The sequence below is a fragment of the Coregonus lavaretus genome, assembly GCF_964263955.1.
Source record: "Coregonus lavaretus genome assembly, contig: HAP1_SCAFFOLD_1184, whole genome shotgun sequence".
Lineage (NCBI taxonomy): Eukaryota > Metazoa > Chordata > Actinopteri > Salmoniformes > Salmonidae > Coregonus > Coregonus lavaretus.
This window is the reverse complement of record NW_028157831.1, coordinates 40419-59993: the sequence shown is the minus strand read 5'-3', so window position 1 is coordinate 59993 and position 19575 is coordinate 40419. Positions and strand designations below refer to the sequence as shown.

The window sequence follows — 19575 nt, the reverse complement described above, 5'->3', positions numbered from 1 at the left end:
GTAGTGTGTAGGTTGTAGGGTGTATGTATGGTATAGGGTGTAGTGTGTAGGTTGTAGGTTGTATGTATGGTATAGGGTGTAGTGTGTAGGTTGTAGGGTGTATGTATGGTATAGGGCATAGTGTGTAGGTTGTAGGGTGTATGTATGGTATAGGGCATAGTGTGTAGGTTGTAGGTTGTAGGGTGTATGTATGGTATAAGGTGTAGTGTGTAGGTTGTAGGGTGTATGTATGGTATAGGGTGTAGTGTGTAGGTTGTAGGGTGTATGTATGGTATAGGGTGTAGTGTGTAGGTTGTAGGGTGTATGTATGGTATAGGGCGTAGTGTGTAGGTTGTAGGGTGTATGTATGGTATAGGGCATAGTGTGTAGGTTGTAGGTTGTAGGGTGTATGTATGGTATAGGGTGTAGTGTGTAGGTTGTAGGGTGTATGTATGGTATAGGGTGTAGTGTGTAGGTTGTAGGGTGTATGTATGGTATAGGGTGTAGTGTGTAGGTTGTAGGGTGTATGTATGGTATAGGGCGTAGTGTGTAGGTTGTAGGGTGTATGTATGGTATAGGGTGTAGTGTGTAGGTTGTAGGGTGTATGTATGGTATAGAGCATAGTGTGTAGGGTGTATGTATGGTATAGGGTGTAGTGTGTAGGGTGTAGGGTGTATGTATGGTATAGGGCGTAGTGTGTAGGGTGTGTGTATGGTATAGGGTGTAGTGTGTAGGTTGTAGGGTGTAGGGTGTATGTATGGTATAGGGTGTAGTGTGTAGGTTGTAGGGTGTAGGGTGTATGTATGGTATAGGGTGTAGTGTGTAGGTTGTAGGGTGTATGTATGGTATAGAGCGTAGTGTGTAGGGTGTAGGGTGTGTATGGTATAGGTTATAGTGTGTATGTTGTAGGGTGTATGTATGGTATATGGCGTAGTGTGTAGGATGTAGGGTGTAGGGTGTATGTATGGTATAGGGTGTAGTGTGTAGGTTGTAGGGTGTATGTATGGTATAGGGTGTAGTGTGTAGGTTGTAGGGTGTATGTATGGTATAGGGTGTAGTGTGTAGGCTGTAGGGTGTAGGGTGTATGCATGGTATAGGGTGTAGTGTGTAGGTTGTAGGGTGTATGTATGGTATATGGCGTAGTGTGTAGGATGTAGGGTGTAGGGTGTATGTATGGTATAGGGTGTAGTGTGTAGGTTGTAGGTTGTAGGGTGTATGTATGGTATAGGGCATAGTGTGTAGGTTGTAGGGTGTATGTATGGTATAGGGCGTAGTGTGTAGGGTGTAGGGTGTATGTATGGTATAGGGTGTAGTGTGTAGGTTGTAGGGTGTATGTATGGTATAGAGCATAGTGTGTAGGGTGTATGTATGGTATAGAGCATAGTGTGTAGGTTGTAGGGTGTATGTATGGTATAGGGGATAGTGTGTAGGGTGTAGGGTGTATGTATGGTATAGGTCATAGTGTGTAGGTTGTAGGGTGTATGTATGGTATAGGGTGTAGTGTGTAGGTTGTAGGGTGTATGTATGGTATAGGGCGTAGTGTGTAGGTTGTAGGGTGTATGTATGGTATAGGGTGTAGTGTGTAGTGTGTAGGGTGTATGTATGGTATAGGGCGTAGTGTGTAGGTTGTAGGGTGTATGTATGGTATAGGGTGTAGTGTGTAGTGTGTAGGGTGTATGTATGGTATAGGGCGTAGTGTGTAGGTTGTAGGGTGTATGTATGGTATAGGGCGTAGTGTGTAGGGTGTAGGGTGTATGTATGGTATAGAGCATAGTGTGTAGGGTGTAGGGTGTATGTATGGTATAGGGTGTAGTGTGTAGGTTGTAGGGTGTAGGGTGTATGTATGGTATAGGGTGTAGTGTGTAGGTTGTAGGGTGTATGTATGGTATAGAGCATAGTGTGTAGGGTGTAGGGTGTATGTATGGTATAGGGTGTAGTGTGTAGGGTGTAGGGTGTATGTATGGTATAGGGTGTAGTGTGTAGGTTGTAGGGGGTATGTATGGTATAGGGCGTAGTGTGTAGGTTGTAGGGTGTATGTATGGTATAGGGTGTAGGGTGTATGTATGGTATAGGGTGTAGTGTGTAGGGTGTAGGGTGTATGTATGGTATAGGGTGTAGTGTGTAGGGTGTAGGGTGTATGTATGGTATAGGGTGTAGTGTGTAGGGTGTAGGGTGTATGTATGGTATAGAGCATAGTGTGTAGGTTGTAGGGTGTATGTATGGTATAGGGCGTAGTGTGTAGGGTGTATGTATGGTATAGGGTGTAGTGTGTAGGTTGTAGGGTGTATGTATGGTATAGGGTGTAGTGTGTAGGTTGTAGGGTGTATGTATGGTATAGGGCGTAGTGTGTAGGGTGTAGGGTGTATGTATGGTATAGGGTGTAGTGTGTAGGTTGTAGGGTGTATGTATGGTATAGGGTGTAGTGTGTAGGTTGTAGGGTGTATGTATGGTATAGGGTGTAGTGTGTAGGTTGTAGGGTGTATGTATGGTATAGGGCGTAGTGTGTAGGGTGTAGGGTGTATGTATGGTATAGGGTGTAGTGTGTAGGTTGTAGGGTGTAGGGTGTATGTATGGTATAGGGCATAGTGTGTAGGTTGTAGGGTGTATGTATGGTATAGGGTGTAGTGTGTAGGTTGTAGGGTGTATGTATGGTATAGAGCATAGTGTGTAGGGTGTAGGGTGTATGTATGGTATAGGGCGTAGTGTGTAGGGTGTAGGGTGTATGTATGGTATAGGGCGTAGTGTGTAGGGTGTATGTATGGTATAGGGCATAGTGTGTAGGTTGTAGGGTGTATGTATGGTATAGGGCATAGTGTGTAGGTTGTAGGGTGTATGTATGGTATAGGGCATAGTGTGTAGGTTGTAGGGTGTATGTATGGTATAGAGCATAGTGTGTAGGGTGTAGGGTGTATGTATGGTATAGGGCGTAGTGTGTAGGGTGTAGGGTGTATGTATGGTATAGGGCGTAGTGTGTAGGGTGTATGTATGGTATAGGGCATAGTGTGTAGGGTGTAGGGTGTATGTATGGTATAGAGCATAGTGTGTAGGTTGTAGGGTGTATGTATGGTATAGGGTGTAGTGTGTAGGGTGTATGTATGGTATAGGGTGTAGTGTGTAGGGTGTAGGGTGTATGTATGTTATAGGGCGTAGTGTGTAGGGTGTATGTATGGTATAGAGCATAGTGTATAGGTTGTAGGGTGTATGTATGGTATATGGGATAGTGTGTAGGTTGTAGGGTGTATGTATGGTATAGGGTGTAGTGTGTAGGTTGTAGGGTGTATGTATGGTATAGGGTGTAGTGTGTAGGTTGTAGGGTGTATGTATGGTATAGGGCGTAGTGTGTAGGGTGTAGGGTGTATGTATGGTATAGGGCGTAGTGTGTAGGGTGTATGTATGGTATAGGGTGTAGTGTGTAGGTTGTAGGGTGTATGTATGGTATAGGGTGTAGTGTGTAGTGTGTAGGGTGTATGTATGGTATAGGGCGTAGTGTGTAGGTTGTAGGGTGTATGTATGGTATAGGGTGTAGTGTGTAGGTTGTAGGGTGTATGTATGGTATAGGGCGTAGTGTGTAGGTTGTAGGGTGTATGTATGGTATAGGGTGTAGTGTGTAGTGTGTAGGGTGTATGTATGGTATAGGGCGTAGTGTGTAGGTTGTAGGGTGTATGTATGGTATAGGGCGTAGTGTGTAGGGTGAATGTATGGTATAGAGCATAGTGTGTAGGGTGTATGTATGGTATAGGGTGTAGTGTGTAGGGTGTAGGGTGTATGTATGTTATAGGGTGTAGTGTGTAGGTTGTAGGGTGTATGTATGGTATAGGGTGTAGTGTGTAGGATGTAGGGTGTATGTATGGTATAGGGCATAGTGTGTAGGTTGTAGGGTGTAGGGTGTATGTATGGTATAGGGCGTAGTGTGTAGGTTGTAGGGTGTATGTATGGTATAGGGCATAGTGTGTAGGTTGTAGGGTGTATGTATGTTATAGGGCGTAGTGTGTATGTATGGTATAGGGTGTAGTGTGTAGGTTGTAGGGTGTATGTATGGTATAGGGCGTAGTGTGTAGGGTGTATGTATGGTATAGGGCGTAGTGTGTAGGTTGTAGGGTGTATGTATGGTATAGGGCGTAGTGTGTAGGTTGTAGGGTGTATGTATGGTATAGGGTGTAGTGTGTAGGTTGTAGGGTGTATGTATGGTATAGGGCATAGTGTGTAGGTTGTAGGGTGTATGTATGGTATAGAGCATAGTGTGTAGGTTGTAGGGTGTAAGTATGGTATAGGGTGTAGTGTGTAGGTTGTAGGGTGTATGTATGGTATAGGGTGTAGTGTGTAGGTTGTAGGGTGTATGTATGGTATAGAGCATAGTGTGTAGGGTGTAGGGTGTATGTATGGTATAGGGCGTAGTGTGTAGGTTGTAGGGTGTATGTATGGTATAGAGCATAGTGTGTAGGTTGTAGGGTGTAGGGTGTATGTATGGTATAGGGTGTAGTGTGTAGGGTGTATGTATGGTATAGGGTGTAGTGTGTAGGGTGTAGGGTGTATGTATGTTATAGGGCGTAGTGTGTAGGGTGTATGTATGGTATAGAGCATAGTGTGTAGGTTGTAATCAATCAATCAATCAATTTTATTTTATATAGCCCTTCGTACATCAGCTAATATCTCGAAGTGCTGTACAGAAACCCAGCCTAAAACCCCAAACAGCTAGTAATGCAGGTGTAGAAGCACGGTGGCTAGGAAAAACTCCCTAGAAAGGCCAAAACCTAGGAAGAAACCTAGAGAGGAACCAGGCTATGAGGGGTGGCCAGTCCTCTTCTGGCTGTGCCGGGTGGAGATTATAACAGAACCATGCCAAGATGTTCAAAAATGTTCATAAGTGACAAGCATGGTCAAATAATAATCAGGAATAAATCTCAGTTGGCTTTTCATAGCCGATCATTAAGAGTTGAAAACAGCAGGTCTGGGACAGGTAGGGGTTTCGTAACCGCAGGCAGAACAGTTGAAACTGGAATAGCAGCAAGGCCAGGCGGACTGGGGACAGCAAGGTGTCAGCATGCCCGGTAGTCCTGACGTATGGTCCTAGGGCTCAGGTTCTCAGAGAGAAAGAGAGAACGAGAGAATTAGAGAGAGCATACTTAAATTCACACAGGACACTGGATAAGACAGGAGAAGTACTCCAGGTATAACCAACTAACCCCAGCCCCCCGACACATAAACTACTGCAGCATAAATACTGGAGGCTGAGACAGGAGCGGTCCGGAGACACTGTGGCCCCATCCGAAGAAACCCCCGGACAGGGCCAAACAGGAAGGATATAACCCCACCCACTCTGCCAAAGCACAGCCCCCGCACCACTAGAGGGATATCCTCAACCACCAACTTACAATCCTGAGACAAGGCCGAGTATAGCCCACAGAGGTCTCCACCACAGCACAAACCAAGGGGGGGGCGCCAACCCAGACAGGAAGATCACGTCAGTAACTCAACCCACTCAAGTGACGCACCCCTCCTAGGGACGGCATGAAAGAGCACCAGCAAGCCAGTGACTCAGCCCCTGTAACAGGGTTAGAGGCAGAGAACCCCAGTGGGTGTATGTATGTTATAGGGTGTATGTATGTTATAGGGGATAGTGTGTAAGTTGTAGGGTGTATGTATGGTATAGGGTGTAGTTAGTAGGTTGTAGGGTGTATGTATGGTATAGGGTGTAGGTTGTAGGGTGTAGGGTGTATGTATGGTATAGGGGATAGTGTGTAAGTTGTAGGGTGTATGTATGGTATAGGGTGTAGTGTGTAGGTTGTAGGGTGTATGTATGGTATAGGGTGTAGTGTGTAGGTTGTAGGGTGTATGTATGGTATAGGGCGTAGTGTGTAGGGTGTAGGGTGTATGTATGGTATAGGGTGTAGTGTGTAGGTTGTAGGGTGTAGGGTGTATGTATGGTATAGGGCATAGTGTGTAGGTTGTAGGGTGTATGTATGGTATAGGGTGTAGTGTGTAGGTTGTAGGGTGTATGTATGGTATAGGGTGTAGTGTGTAGGTTGTAGGGTGTATGTATGGTATAGGGCGTAGTGTGTAGGGTGTAGGGTGTATGTATGGTATAGGGTGTAGTGTGTAGGTTGTAGGGTGTAGGGTGTATGTATGGTATAGGGCATAGTGTGTAGGTTGTAGGGTGTATGTATGGTATAGGGGATAGTGTGTAAGTTGTAGGGTGTATGTATGGTATAGGGTGTAGTGTGTAGGTTGTAGGGTGTATGTATGGTATAGGGCGTAGTGTGTAGGGTGTAGGGTGTATGTATGGTATAGGGTGTAGTGTGTAGGTTGTAGGGTGTAGGGTGTATGTATGGTATAGGGCATAGTGTGTAGGTTGTAGGGTGTATGTATGGTATAGGGTGTAGTGTGTAGGTTGTAGGGTGTATGTATGGTATAGGGTGTAGTGTGTAGGTTGTAGGGTGTATGTATGGTATAGGGCGTAGTGTGTAGGGTGTAGGGTGTATGTATGGTATAGGGCGTAGTGTGTAGGGTGTAGGGTGTATGTATGGTATAGGGTGTAGTGTGTAGGTTGTAGGGTGTAGGGTGTATGTATGGTATAGGGCATAGTGTGTAGGTTGTAGGGTGTATGTATGGTATAGGGCATAGTGTGTAGGTTGTAGGGTGTATGTATGGTATAGAGCATAGTGTGTAGGGTGTATGTATGGTATAGGGTGTAGTGTGTAGGGTGTAGGGTGTATGTATGGTATAGGGCGTAGTGTGTAGGGTGTATGTATGGTATAGGGCATAGTGTGTAGGGTGTAGGGTGTATGTATGGTATAGAGCATAGTGTGTAGGGTGTAGGGTGTATGTATGGTATAGAGCATAGTGTGTAGGGTGTAGGGTGTATGTATGGTATAGGGCGTAGTGTGTAGGGTGTATGTATGGTATAGGGCATAGTGTGTAGGGTGTAGGGTGTATGTATGGTATAGGGTGTAGTGTGTAGGGTGTAGGGTGTATGTATGGTATAGAGCATAGTGTGTAGGTTGTAGGGTGTATGTATGGTATAGGGTGTAGTGTGTAGGGTGTATGTATGGTATAGGGTGTAGTGTGTAGGGTGTAGGGTGTATGTATGTTATAGGGCGTAGTGTGTAGGGTGTATGTATGGTATAGAGCATAGTGTATAGGTTGTAGGGTGTATGTATGGTATAGGGGACAGTGTGTAGGTTGTAGGGTGTATGTATGGTATAGGGTGTAGTGTGTAGGTTGTAGGGTGTATGTATGGTATAGGGCGTAGTGTGTAGGGTGTAGGGTGTATGTATGGTATAGGGCGTAGTGTGTAGGGTGTATGTATGGTATAGGGTGTAGTGTGTAGGTTTTAGGGTGTATGTATGGTATAGGGTGTAGTGTGTAGTGTGTAGGGTGTATGTATGGTATAGGGCGTAGTGTGTAGGTTGTAGGGTGTATGTATGGTATAGGGTGTAGTGTGTAGGTTGTAGGGTGTATGTATGGTATAGGGCGTAGTGTGTAGGTTGTAGGGTGTATGTATGGTATAGGGTGTAGTGTGTAGTGTGTAGGGTGTATGTATGGTATAGGGCGTAGTGTGTAGGTTGTAGGGTGTATGTATGGTATAGGGCGTAGTGTGTAGGGTGTATGTATGGTATAGAGCATAGTGTGTAGGGTGTATGTATGGTATAGGGTGTAGTGTGTAGGGTGTGTGTATGGTATAGGGGATAGTGTGTAGGTTGTAGGGTGTATGTATGGTATAGGGAGTAGTGTGTAGGGTGTAGGGTGTATGTATGGTATAGGGTGTAGTGTGTAGGTTGTAGGGTGTATGTATGGTATAGGGTGTAGTGTGTAGGATGTAGGGTGTATGTATGGTATAGGGCATAGTGTGTAGGTTGTAGGGTGTAGGGTGTATGTATGGTATAGGGCGTAGTGTGTAGGTTGTAGGGTGTATGTATGGTATAGGGCATAGTGTGTAGGTTGTAGGGTGTAGGGTGTATGTATGGTATAGGGCATAGTGTGTAGGTTGTAGGGTGTATGTATGGTATAGGGTGTAGTGTGTAGGTTGTAGGGTGTATGTATGGTATAGGGTGTAGTGTGTAGGTTGTAGGGTGTATGTATGGTATAGGGTGTAGTGTGTAGGTTGTAGGTTGTATGTATGGTATAGGGTGTAGTGTGTAGGTTGTAGGGTGTATGTATGGTATAGGGCATAGTGTGTAGGTTGTAGGGTGTATGTATGGTATAGGGCATAGTGTGTAGGTTGTAGGTTGTAGGGTGTATGTATGGTATAAGGTGTAGTGTGTAGGTTGTAGGGTGTATGTATGGTATAGGGTGTAGTGTGTAGGTTGTAGGGTGTATGTATGGTATAGGGTGTAGTGTGTAGGTTGTAGGGTGTATGTATGGTATAGGGCGTAGTGTGTAGGTTGTAGGGTGTATGTATGGTATAGGGCATAGTGTGTAGGTTGTAGGTTGTAGGGTGTATGTATGGTATAGGGTGTAGTGTGTAGGTTGTAGGGTGTATGTATGGTATAGGGTGTAGTGTGTAGGTTGTAGGGTGTATGTATGGTATAGGGTGTAGTGTGTAGGTTGTAGGGTGTATGTATGGTATAGGGCGTAGTGTGTAGGTTGTAGGGTGTATGTATGGTATAGGGTGTAGTGTGTAGGTTGTAGGGTGTATGTATGGTATAGAGCATAGTGTGTAGGGTGTATGTATGGTATAGGGTGTAGTGTGTAGGGTGTAGGGTGTATGTATGGTATAGGGCGTAGTGTGTAGGGTGTGTGTATGGTATAGGGTGTAGTGTGTAGGTTGTAGGGTGTAGGGTGTATGTATGGTATAGGGTGTAGTGTGTAGGTTGTAGGGTGTAGGGTGTATGTATGGTATAGGGTGTAGTGTGTAGGTTGTAGGGTGTATGTATGGTATAGAGCGTAGTGTGTAGGGTGTAGGGTGTGTATGGTATAGGGCATAGTGTGTAGGTTGTAGGGTGTATGTATGGTATATGGCGTAGTGTGTAGGATGTAGGGTGTAGGGTGTATGTATGGTATAGGGTGTAGTGTGTAGGTTGTAGGGTGTATGTATGGTATAGGGTGTAGTGTGTAGGTTGTAGGGTGTATGTATGGTATAGGGTGTAGTGTGTAGGCTGTAGGGTGTAGGGTGTATGCATGGTATAGGGTGTAGTGTGTAGGTTGTAGGGTGTATGTATGGTATATGGCGTAGTGTGTAGGATGTAGGGTGTAGGGTGTATGTATGGTATAGGGTGTAGTGTGTAGGTTGTAGGTTGTAGGGTGTATGTATGGTATAGGGCATAGTGTGTAGGTTGTAGGGTGTATGTATGGTATAGGGCGTAGTGTGTAGGGTGTAGGGTGTATGTATGGTATAGGGTGTAGTGTGTAGGTTGTAGGGTGTATGTATGGTATAGAGCATAGTGTGTAGGGTGTATGTATGGTATAGAGCATAGTGTGTAGGTTGTAGGGTGTATGTATGGTATAGGGGATAGTGTGTAGGGTGTAGGGTGTATGTATGGTATAGGTCATAGTGTGTAGGTTGTAGGGTGTATGTATGGTATAGGGTGTAGTGTGTAGGTTGTAGGGTGTATGTATGGTATAGGGCGTAGTGTGTAGGTTGTAGGGTGTATGTATGGTATAGGGTGTAGTGTGTAGTGTGTAGGGTGTATGTATGGTATAGGGCGTAGTGTGTAGGTTGTAGGGTGTATGTATGGTATAGGGTGTAGTGTGTAGTGTGTAGGGTGTATGTATGGTATAGGGCGTAGTGTGTAGGTTGTAGGGTGTATGTATGGTATAGGGCGTAGTGTGTAGGGTGTAGGGTGTATGTATGGTATAGAGCATAGTGTGTAGGGTGTAGGGTGTATGTATGGTATAGGGTGTAGTGTGTAGGTTGTAGGGTGTAGGGTGTATGTATGGTATAGGGTGTAGTGTGTAGGTTGTAGGGTGTATGTATGGTATAGAGCATAGTGTGTAGGGTGTAGGGTGTATGTATGGTATAGGGTGTAGTGTGTAGGGTGTAGGGTGTATGTATGGTATAGGGTGTAGTGTGTAGGTTGTAGGGGGTATGTATGGTATAGGGCGTAGTGTGTAGGTTGTAGGGTGTATGTATGGTATAGGGTGTAGGGTGTAGGGTGTATGTATGGTATAGGGTGTAGTGTGTAGGGTGTAGGGTGTATGTATGGTATAGGGTGTAGTGTGTAGGGTGTAGGGTGTATGTATGGTATAGGGTGTAGTGTGTAGGGTGTAGGGTGTATGTATGGTATAGAGCATAGTGTGTAGGTTGTAGGGTGTATGTATGGTATAGGGCGTAGTGTGTAGGGTGTATGTATGGTATAGGGTGTAGTGTGTAGGTTGTAGGGTGTATGTATGGTATAGGGCGTAGTGTGTAGGTTGTAGGGTGTATGTATGGTATAGGGCGTAGGGTGTAGGGTGTATGTATGGTATAGGGTGTAGTGTGTAGGTTGTAGGGTGTATGTATGGTATAGGGTGTAGGGTGTAGGGTGTATGTATGGTATAGGGTGTAGTGTGTAGGGTGTAGGGTGTATGTATGGTATAGGGCGTAGTGTGTAGGGTGTAGGGTGTATGTATGGTATAGAGCGGGTGCACTTCAGCCACGCTCAAGGTCCTAAACGATATTATAACCGCGATTGATAATAGACAGTACTGTGCAGCCGTCTTCATCGACCTGGCCAAGGCTTTCGACTCTGTCAACCACCGCATTCTTATTGGCAGACTAAATAGCCTTGGTTTCTCAAATGACTGCCTCGCCTGGTTCACCAACTACTTCTCAGATAGAGTTCAGTGTGTCAAATCGGAGGGCCTGTTGTCTGGACCTATGGCAGTCTCTATGGGGGTGCCACAGGGTTCAATTCTTGGGCCGACACTTTTCTCCGTGTATATCAATGATGTCGCTCTTGCTGCTGGTGACTCTCAGATCCACCTCTACGCAGACGACACCATTTTGTATACATCTGGCCCTTCATTGGACACTGTGTTAACAAACCTCCAAACGAGCTTCAATGCCATACAACAATCCTTCAGTAGCCTTCAACTGCTCTTAAACACTAGTAAAACTAAATGCATGCTTTTCAATCGAACGCTGCTAGCACCCGCCCACCCGACTAGAATCACCACTCTCGACGGGTCTGACCTAGAGTATGTGGACAACTACAAATATCTAGGTGTCTGGTTAGACTGTAAACTCAACTTCCAGACTCACATAAAGAATCTCCAATCCAAAGTTAAATCTAGAATCGGCTTCCTATTTCGCAACAAAGCCTCCTTCACTCATGCTGCCAAACATGCCCTCGTAAAACTGACTATCCTACCGATCCTTGACTTCGGCGATGTCATTTACAAAATAGCCTCCAACACTCTACTCAGCAAATTGGATGTAGTCTATCACAGTGCCATCCGTTTTGTCTCCAAAGCCCCATACACTACCCACCACTGTGACCTGTACGCTCTTGTTGGCTGGTCCTCACTACATGTTCGTCGTCAAACCCACTGGCTCCAGGCCATCTATAAATCACTGCTAGGCAAATCCCCGCCTTATCTTAGCTCATTGGTCACCATAGCAGCACCCACCCGTAGTCTGCGCTCCAGCAGGTATATCTCTCTGGTCATTCCCAAAGCCAACACCTCCTTTGGCCACCATTCCTTCCAGTTCTCTGCTGCCAATGACTTGAACAAATTGCAAAAATCTCTGAAGCTGGAGACTCTTATCTCCCTCAATAACTTTAAGCATCAGTTGTCAGAGCACCTTACCGATCACTGCACCTGTACACAGCCCATCTGAAATTAGCCCGCCCAACTACCTCATCCCTATATTGTTATTTATTTTGCTCTTTTGCACCCCAGTATCTCTATTTGCACATAATCTCTTGCACATCTAGCATTCCAGTGTTAATACTATTGTAATTATTCTGCACTATAGCCTATTTATTGCCTTACCTCCATAACTTGCTACATTTGCACACACTGTATATATATTTTCTGTTGTATTTTTTGACTTTATGTGTTGTTTATCCCATATGTAACTCTGTGTTGTTTTTAACGCACTACTTTGCTTTATCTTGGCCATGTCGCAGTTGTAAATGAGAACCTGTTCTCAACTGGCTTACCTGGTTAAATAAAGGTGAAATAAAAATAAATAAAAGAGCATAGTGTGTAGGGTGTAGGGTGTATGTATGGTATAGGGTGTAGTGTGTAGGTTGTAGGGTGTATGTATGGTATAGGGTGTAGTGTGTAGGTTGTAGGTTGTAGGGTGTATGTATGGTATAGGGCGTAGTGTGTAGGGTGTAGGGTGTATGTATGGTATAGGGTGTAGTGTGTAGGTTGTAGGTTGTAGGGTGTATGTATGGTATAGGGCGTAGTGTGTAGGGTGTAGGGTGTATGTATGGTATAGAGCATAGTGTGTAAGTTGTAGGGTGTATGTATGGTATAGGGCGTAGTGTGTAGGGTGTAGGGTGTATGTATGGTATAGGGCGTAGTGTGTAGGTTGTAGGGTGTATGTATGGTATAGGGTGTAGTGTGTAGGGTGTATGTATGGTATAGGGCGTAGTGTGTAGGGTGTAGGGTGTATGTATGGTATAGGGTGTAGTGTGTAGGTTGTAGGGTGTATATATGGTATAGGGCGTAGTGTGTAGGTTGTATGTATGGTATAGGGCGTAGTGTGTAGGTTGTAGGGTGTATGTATGGTATAGGGTGTAGTGTGTAGGGTGTAGGGTGTATGTATGGTATAGGGTGTAGTGTGTAGGATGTAGGGTGTAGGGTGTATGTATGGTATAGGGTGTAGTGTGTAGGTTGTATGTATGGTATAGGGCGTAGTGTGTAGGTTGTAGGGTGTATGTATGGTATAGGGCGTAGTGTGTAGGGTGTAGGGTGTATGTATGGTATAGGGTGTAGTGTGTAGGTTGTATGTATGGTATAGGGTGTAGTGTGTAGGATGTAGGGTGTAGGGTGTATGTATGGTATAGGGTGTAGTGTGTAGGTTGTATGTATGGTATAGGGCGTAGTGTGTAGGTTGTAGGGTGTATGTATGGTATAGGGCATAGTGTATAGGTTGTAGGGTGTATGTATGGTATAGGGCGTAGTGTGTAGGGTGTAGGGTGTATGTATGGTATAGGGCGTAGTGTGTAGGGTGTAGGGTGTATGTATGGTATAGAGCGTAGTGTGTAGGTTGTAGGGTGTATGTATGGTATAGAGCGTAGTGTGTAGGGTGTAGGGTGTATGTATGGTATAGGGCGTAGTGTGTAGGTTGTAGGGTGTAGGGTGTATGTATGGTATAGGGCGTAGTGTGTAGTGTGTAGGGTGTATGTAAGGTATAGGGTGTAGTGTGTAGGTTGTAGGGTGTATGTATGGTATATGGTGTAGTGTGTAGGTTGTAGGGTGTAGGGTGTATGTATGGTATAGAGTATAGTGTGTAGGTTGTAGGGTGTATGTATGGTTTAGGGTGTAGGTTGTAGGGTGTACGTATGGTGTGTTGGGGTAGAGGGTACCTCTAGGTAGGGAATAGGAGTGATGGGGGTAGAGGGTACCTCTAGGTAGGGAATAGGAGTGATGGGGGGTAGAGGGTACCTCTAGGTAGGGAATAGGAGTGATGGGGGGTAGAGGGTACCTCTAGGTAGGGAATAGGAGTGATGGGGGGGTAGAGGGTACCTCTAGGTAGGGAATAGGAGTGATGGGGGGTAGAGGGTACCTCTAGGTAGGGAATAGGAGTGATGGGGGGTAGAGGGTACCTCTAGGTAGGGAATAGGAGTGATGGGGGGTAGAGGGTACCTCTAGGTAGGGAATAGGAGTGATGGGGGGTAGAGGGTACCTCTAGGTAGGGAATAGGAGTGATGGGGGGTAGAGGGTACCTCTAGGTAGGGAATAGGAGTGATGGGGGGTAGAGGGTACCTCTAGGTAGGGAATAGGAGTGATGGGGGGTAGAGGGTACCTCTAGGTAGGGATAGGAGTGATGGGGGTAGAGGGTACCTCTAGGTAGGGAATAGGAGTGATGGGGGGTAGAGGGTACCTCTAGGTAGGGAATAGGAGTGATGGGGGGTAGAGGGTACCTCTAGGTAGGGAATAGGAGTGATGGGGGGTAGAGGGTACCTCTAGGTAGGGAATAGGAGTGATGGGGGGTAGAGGGTACCTCTAGGTAGGGAATAGGAGTGATGGGGGGTAGAGGGTACCTCTAGGTAGGGAATAGGAGTGATGGGGGGTAGAGGGTACCTCTAGGTAGGGAATAGGAGTGATGGGGGGTAGAGGGTACCTCTAGGTAGGGAATAGGAGTGATGGGGGGTAGAGGGTACCTCTAGGTAGGGAATAGGAGTGATGGGGGGTAGAGGGTACCTCTAGGTAGGGAATAGGAGTGATGGGGGGTAGAGGGTACCTCTAGGTAGGGAATAGGAGTGATGGGGGGTAGAGGGTACCTCTAGGTAGGGAATAGGAGTGATGGGGGGTAGAGGGTACCTCTAGGTAGGGAATAGGAGTGATGGGGGTAGAGGGTACCTCTAGGTAGGGAATAGGAGTGATGGGGGGTAGAGGGTACCTCTAGGTAGGGAATAGGAGTGATGGGGGGTAGAGGGTACCTCTAGGTAGGGAATAGGAGTGATGGGGGGTAGAGGGTACCTCTAGGTAGGGAATAGGAGTGATGGGGGGTAGAGGGTACCTCTAGGTAGGGAATAGGAGTGATGGGGGGTAGAGGGTACCTCTAGGTAGGGAATAGGAGTGATGGGGGGTAGAGGGTACCTCTAGGTAGGGAATAGGAGTGATGGGGGGTAGAGGGTACCTCTAGGTAGGGAATAGGAGTGATGGGGGGTAGAGGGTACCTCTAGGTAGGGAATAGGAGTGATGGGGGGTAGAGGGTACCTCTAGGTAGGGAATAGGAGTGATGGGGGGTAGAGGGTACCTCTAGGTAGGGAATAGGAGTGATGGGGGGTAGAGGGTACCTCTAGGTAGGGAATAGGAGTGATGGGGGGTAGAGGGTACCTCTAGGTAGGGAATAGGAGTGATGGGGGGTAGAGGGTACCTCTAGGTAGGGAATAGGAGTGATGGGGGGTAGAGGGTACCTCTAGGTAGGGAATAGGAGTGATGGGGGGTAGAGGGTACCTCTAGGTAGGGAATAGGAGTGATGGGGGGTAGAGGGTACCTCTAGGTAGGGAATAGGAGTGATGGGGGGTAGAGGGTACCTCTAGGTAGGGAATAGGAGTGATGGGGGGTAGAGGGTACCTCTAGGTAGGGAATAGGAGTGATGGGGGGTAGAGGGTACCTCTAGGTAGGGAATAGGAGTGATGGGGGGTAGAGGGTACCTCTAGGTAGGGAATAGGAGTGATGGGGGGTAGAGGGTACCTCTAGGTAGGGAATAGGAGTGATGGGGGGTAGAGGGTACCTCTAGGTAGGGAATAGGAGTGATGGGGGGTAGAGGGTACCTCTAGGTAGGGAATAGGAGTGATGGGGGGTAGAGGGTACCTCTAGGTAGGGAATAGGAGTGATGGGGGGTAGAGGGTACCTCTAGGTAGGGAATAGGAGTGATGGGGGGTAGAGGGTACCTCTAGGTAGGGAATAGGAGTGATGGGGGGTAGAGGGTACCTCTAGGTAGGGAATAGGAGTGATGGGGGGTAGAGGGTACCTCTAGGTAGGGAATAGGAGTGATGGGGGGTAGAGGGTACCTCTAGGTAGGGAATAGGAGTGATGGGGGTAGAGGGTACCTCTAGGTAGGGAATAGGAGTGATGGGGGGTAGAGGGTACCTCTAGGTAGGGAATAGGAGTGATGGGGGGTAGAGGGTACCTCTAGGTAGGGAATAGGAGTGATGGGGGGTAGAGGGTACCTCTAGGTAGGGAATAGGAGTGATGGGGGGTAGAGGGTACCTCTAGGTAGGGAATAGGAGTGATGGGGGGTAGAGGGTACCTCTAGGTAGGGAATAGGAGTGATGGGGGGTAGAGGGTACCTCTAGGTAGGGAATAGGAGTGATGGGGGGTAGAGGGTACCTCTAGGTAGGGAATAGGAGTGATGGGGGGTAGAGGGTACCTCTAGGTAGGGAATAGGAGTGATGGGGGGTAGAGGGTACCTCTAGGTAGGGAATAGGAGTGATGGGGGGTAGAGGGTACCTCTAGGTAGGGAATAGGAGTGATGGGGGGTAGAGGGTACCTCTAGGTAGGGAATAGGAGTGATGGGGGGTAGAGGGTACCTCTAGGTAGGGAATAGGAGTGATGGGGGGTAGAGGGTACCTCTAGGTAGGGAATAGGAGTGATGGGGGGTAGAGGGTACCTCTAGGTAGGGAATAGGAGTGATGGGGGGTAGAGGGTACCTCTAGGTAGGGAATAGGAGTGATGGGGGGTAGAGGGTACCTCTAGGTAGGGAATAGGAGTGATGGGGGGTAGAGGGTACCTCTAGGTAGGGAATAGGAGTGATGGGGGGTAGAGGGTACCTCTAGGTAGGGAATAGGAGTGATGGGGGGTAGAGGGTACCTCTAGGTAGGGAATAGGAGTGATGGGGGGTAGAGGGTACCTCTAGAGTGATGGGGGGTAGAGGGTACCTCTAGGTAGGGAATAGGAGTGATGGGGGGTAGAGGGTACCTCTAGGTAGGGAATAGGAGTGATGGGGGGTAGAGGGTACCTCTAGGTAGGGAATAGGAGTGATGGGGGTAGAGGGGTACCTCTAGGTAGGGAATAGGAGTGATGGGGGGTAGAGGGTACCTCTAGGTAGGGAATAGGAGTGATGGGGGTAGAGGGTACCTCTAGGTAGGGAATAGGAGTGATGGGGGGTAGAGGGTACTCTTGGTAGGGAATAGGAGTGATGGGGGTAGAGGGTACCTCTAGGTAGGGAATAGGAGTGATGGGGGTAGAGGGTACCTCTAGGTAGGGAATAGGAGTGATGGGGGGTAGAGGGTACCTCTAGGTAGGGAATAGGAGTGATGGGGGTAGAGGGTACCTCTAGGTAGGGAATAGGAGTGATGGGGGGTAGATGGTACCTCTAGGTAGGGAATAGGAGTGATGGGGGTAGAGGGTACCTCTAGGTAGGGAATAGGAGTGATGGGGTAGAGGGTACCTCTAGGTAGGGAATAGGAGTGATGGGGGGTAGAGGGTACCTCTAGGTAGGGAATAGGAGTGATGGGGGTAGAGGGTACCTCTAGGTATGGAATAGGAGTGATGGGGGGTAGAGGGTACCTCTAGGTAGGGAATAGGAGTGATGGGGGGTAGAGGGTACCTCTAGGTAGGAATAGAGTGATGGGGGTAGAGGGTACCTCTAGGTAGGGAATAGGAGTGGTGGGGGGTAGAGGGTACCTCTAGGTAGGGAATAGGAGTGATGGGGGTAGAGGGTACCTCTAGGTAGGAATAGGAGTGATGGGGGTAGAGGGTACCTCTAGGTAGGGAATAGGAGTGATGGGGGTAGAGGGTACCTCTAGGTAGGGAATAGGAGTGATGGGGGTAGAGGGTACCTCTAGGTAGGGAATAGGAGTGATGGGGGGTAGAGGGTACCTCTAGGTAGGGAATAGGAGTGATGGGGGTAGAGGGTACCTCTAGGTAGGGAATAGGAGTGATGGGGGTAGAGGGTACCTCTAGGTAGGGAATAGGAGTGATGGGGGTAGAGGGTACCTCTAGGTAGGGAATAGGAGTGATGGGGGGTAGAGGGTACCTCTAGGTAGGGAATAGGAGTGATGGGGGTAGAGGGTACCTCTAGGTAGGGAATAGGAGTGATGGGGGTAGAGGGTACCTCTAGGTAGGGAATAGGAGTGATGGGGGGTAGAGGGTACCTCTAGGTAGGGAATAGGAGTGATGGGGGGTAGAGGGTACCTCTAGGTAGGGAATAGGAGTGATGGGGGTAGAGGGTACCTCTAGGTAGGGAATAGGAGTGATGGGGATAGAGGGTACCTCTAGGTATGGAATACGAGTGATGGGGGGTAGAGGGTACCTCTAGGTAGGGAATAGGAGTGATGGGGGGTAGAGGGTACCTCTAGGTAGGAATAGGAGTGATGGGGGTAGAGGGTACCTCTAGGTAGGAATAGGAGTGATGGGGGGTAGAGGGTACCTCTAGGTAGGGAATAGGAGTGATGGGGGGTAGAGGGTACCTCTAGGTAGGGAATAGGAGTGATGGGGGTAGAGGGTACCTCTAGGTAGGGAATAGGAGTGATGGGGGTAGAGGGTACCTCTAGGTAGGGAATAGGAGTGATGGGGGTAGAGGGTACCTCTAGGTAGGGAATAGGAGTGATGGGGGGTAGAGGGTACCTCTAGGTAGGGAATAGGAGTGATGGGGGGTAGAGGGTACCTCTAGGTAGGGAATAGGAGTGATGGGGGGTAGAGGGTAGTCTTTCAGCAGTCGTTCCTCGTCTAGGAACTTCCCAGCTCGTCCGTTGAAGGCCGGTTGGAACAGGCCGTAGTTTAGAACATCAGTCAGACTCTGTGTTAGAGTCACTAACACACGCTGCTTACTGCTCACACCGCTGCTTCGGGATCCAACCGCAGACACTTCTACACACACACACACACACAGCTGTAAATTCATCAATCCATTTTGTATTAAGAGTTGTCGTGTGTGTGTGTGTGTGTGTGTGAGTTTGTGCGTATACCGTCTGCTGCAGGTCAGGGATGCCAATACGGATGACGATGCTGTTTCTGGAGCCGTCGTCAGGTGGATCTGGGGAGGAAGTTCTCCCGTGTCCCTGGCAAGGGCGGGACCTGGCTGGTTGCCGTTGGTAGTGGCTGGTTGCCGGGGACGTTCAGGGGGTCATGCTTAGCATCGGCAGCCGGACTCAGAGGCATGGGGTCACTCTCTGTCCACTCACAACCCTACACACACACACAGGAATCATACCTGTTGCCAACACTGCTAAATATTATAGTACAGTACTCATCATAACAGTAAAATAATAAAGGATCGACAATTATGACACAGAATGTACTAAAGTGAAGCGAGAGAAAGATACAGAGAGAGAAAGTGAGATACAGGGAGAGAGAGAGAGAGAGAGAGAGAGAGAGAGAGAGAGAGAGAGAGAGAGAGAGAGAGAGAGAGAGAGAGAGAGACAGAGAGAGAGAGAGAGAGAGAGAGAGAGAGCGAGAGAGAGAGAGAGAGAGAGAGAGAGAGAGAGAGAGAGAGAGACCCAGCTAGCACATTTGGTTCCTTGGAAGTTGTGGGAGCGTACAATTTTGGTTTCCCATTGGTTCTGTAAACGAAGCCATAAGTAACCTGACAAGTGAAATGGAAAGATTTTTTAAACGTTCTAAGAATGAAAGTGAAAATGTTGCCTGTTGTGGCAAAGCTGAAAAAAGCTGTTCATTTTAGTCTATTCAAACAGACCCCATTTCAAAGGAAACAAGAACTCATTGAGATCAGGTGTGGCCAATTAGTGGGCGCGGCCAACACACCTGAACACACTTAACAAGACAGAGGATAGAGAGAGTTTTGGTGATGCTGAGAACGGAATGTATGTTTTTAAATAACATTCTTAGAACTTTACTAATGTTTACTTGCAGGGTTTTTGGGGAGTTTTCTTAATGTTCTGAGAACATGACTTTAAATAGAACCACGAGGAAACCTGTAGACCTCAGTGCTTAATTTGAGCCGGATCCTGCCGGAACAACAGTGGTGGAAAAAGATCCCAACTGTCATACTGGAGTAAAAGTAAAGATACATTAATAGAAAATGACTCA

General features: G+C 47.4%; 1 protein-coding gene across 1 annotated transcript in view; it reads right to left on the bottom strand.

Moving 5' to 3' along the window:
- Positions 1-18714, bottom strand: part of LOC311124863 (SH3 and multiple ankyrin repeat domains protein 3-like) — a gene marked incomplete at its 5' end in the record, with an annotated part of 108123 nt that extends 89409 nt beyond the window's left edge. The window contains 5 exon segments of the mRNA XM_084198961.1: positions 18194-18363; positions 18366-18396; positions 18495-18583; positions 18586-18654; positions 18657-18714. Coding sequence (XP_084055087.1) covers positions 18194-18363; positions 18366-18396; positions 18495-18583; positions 18586-18654; positions 18657-18714 — 417 coding nt within the window.
- Between the last annotated feature and the right edge of the window lie 861 nt (positions 18715-19575).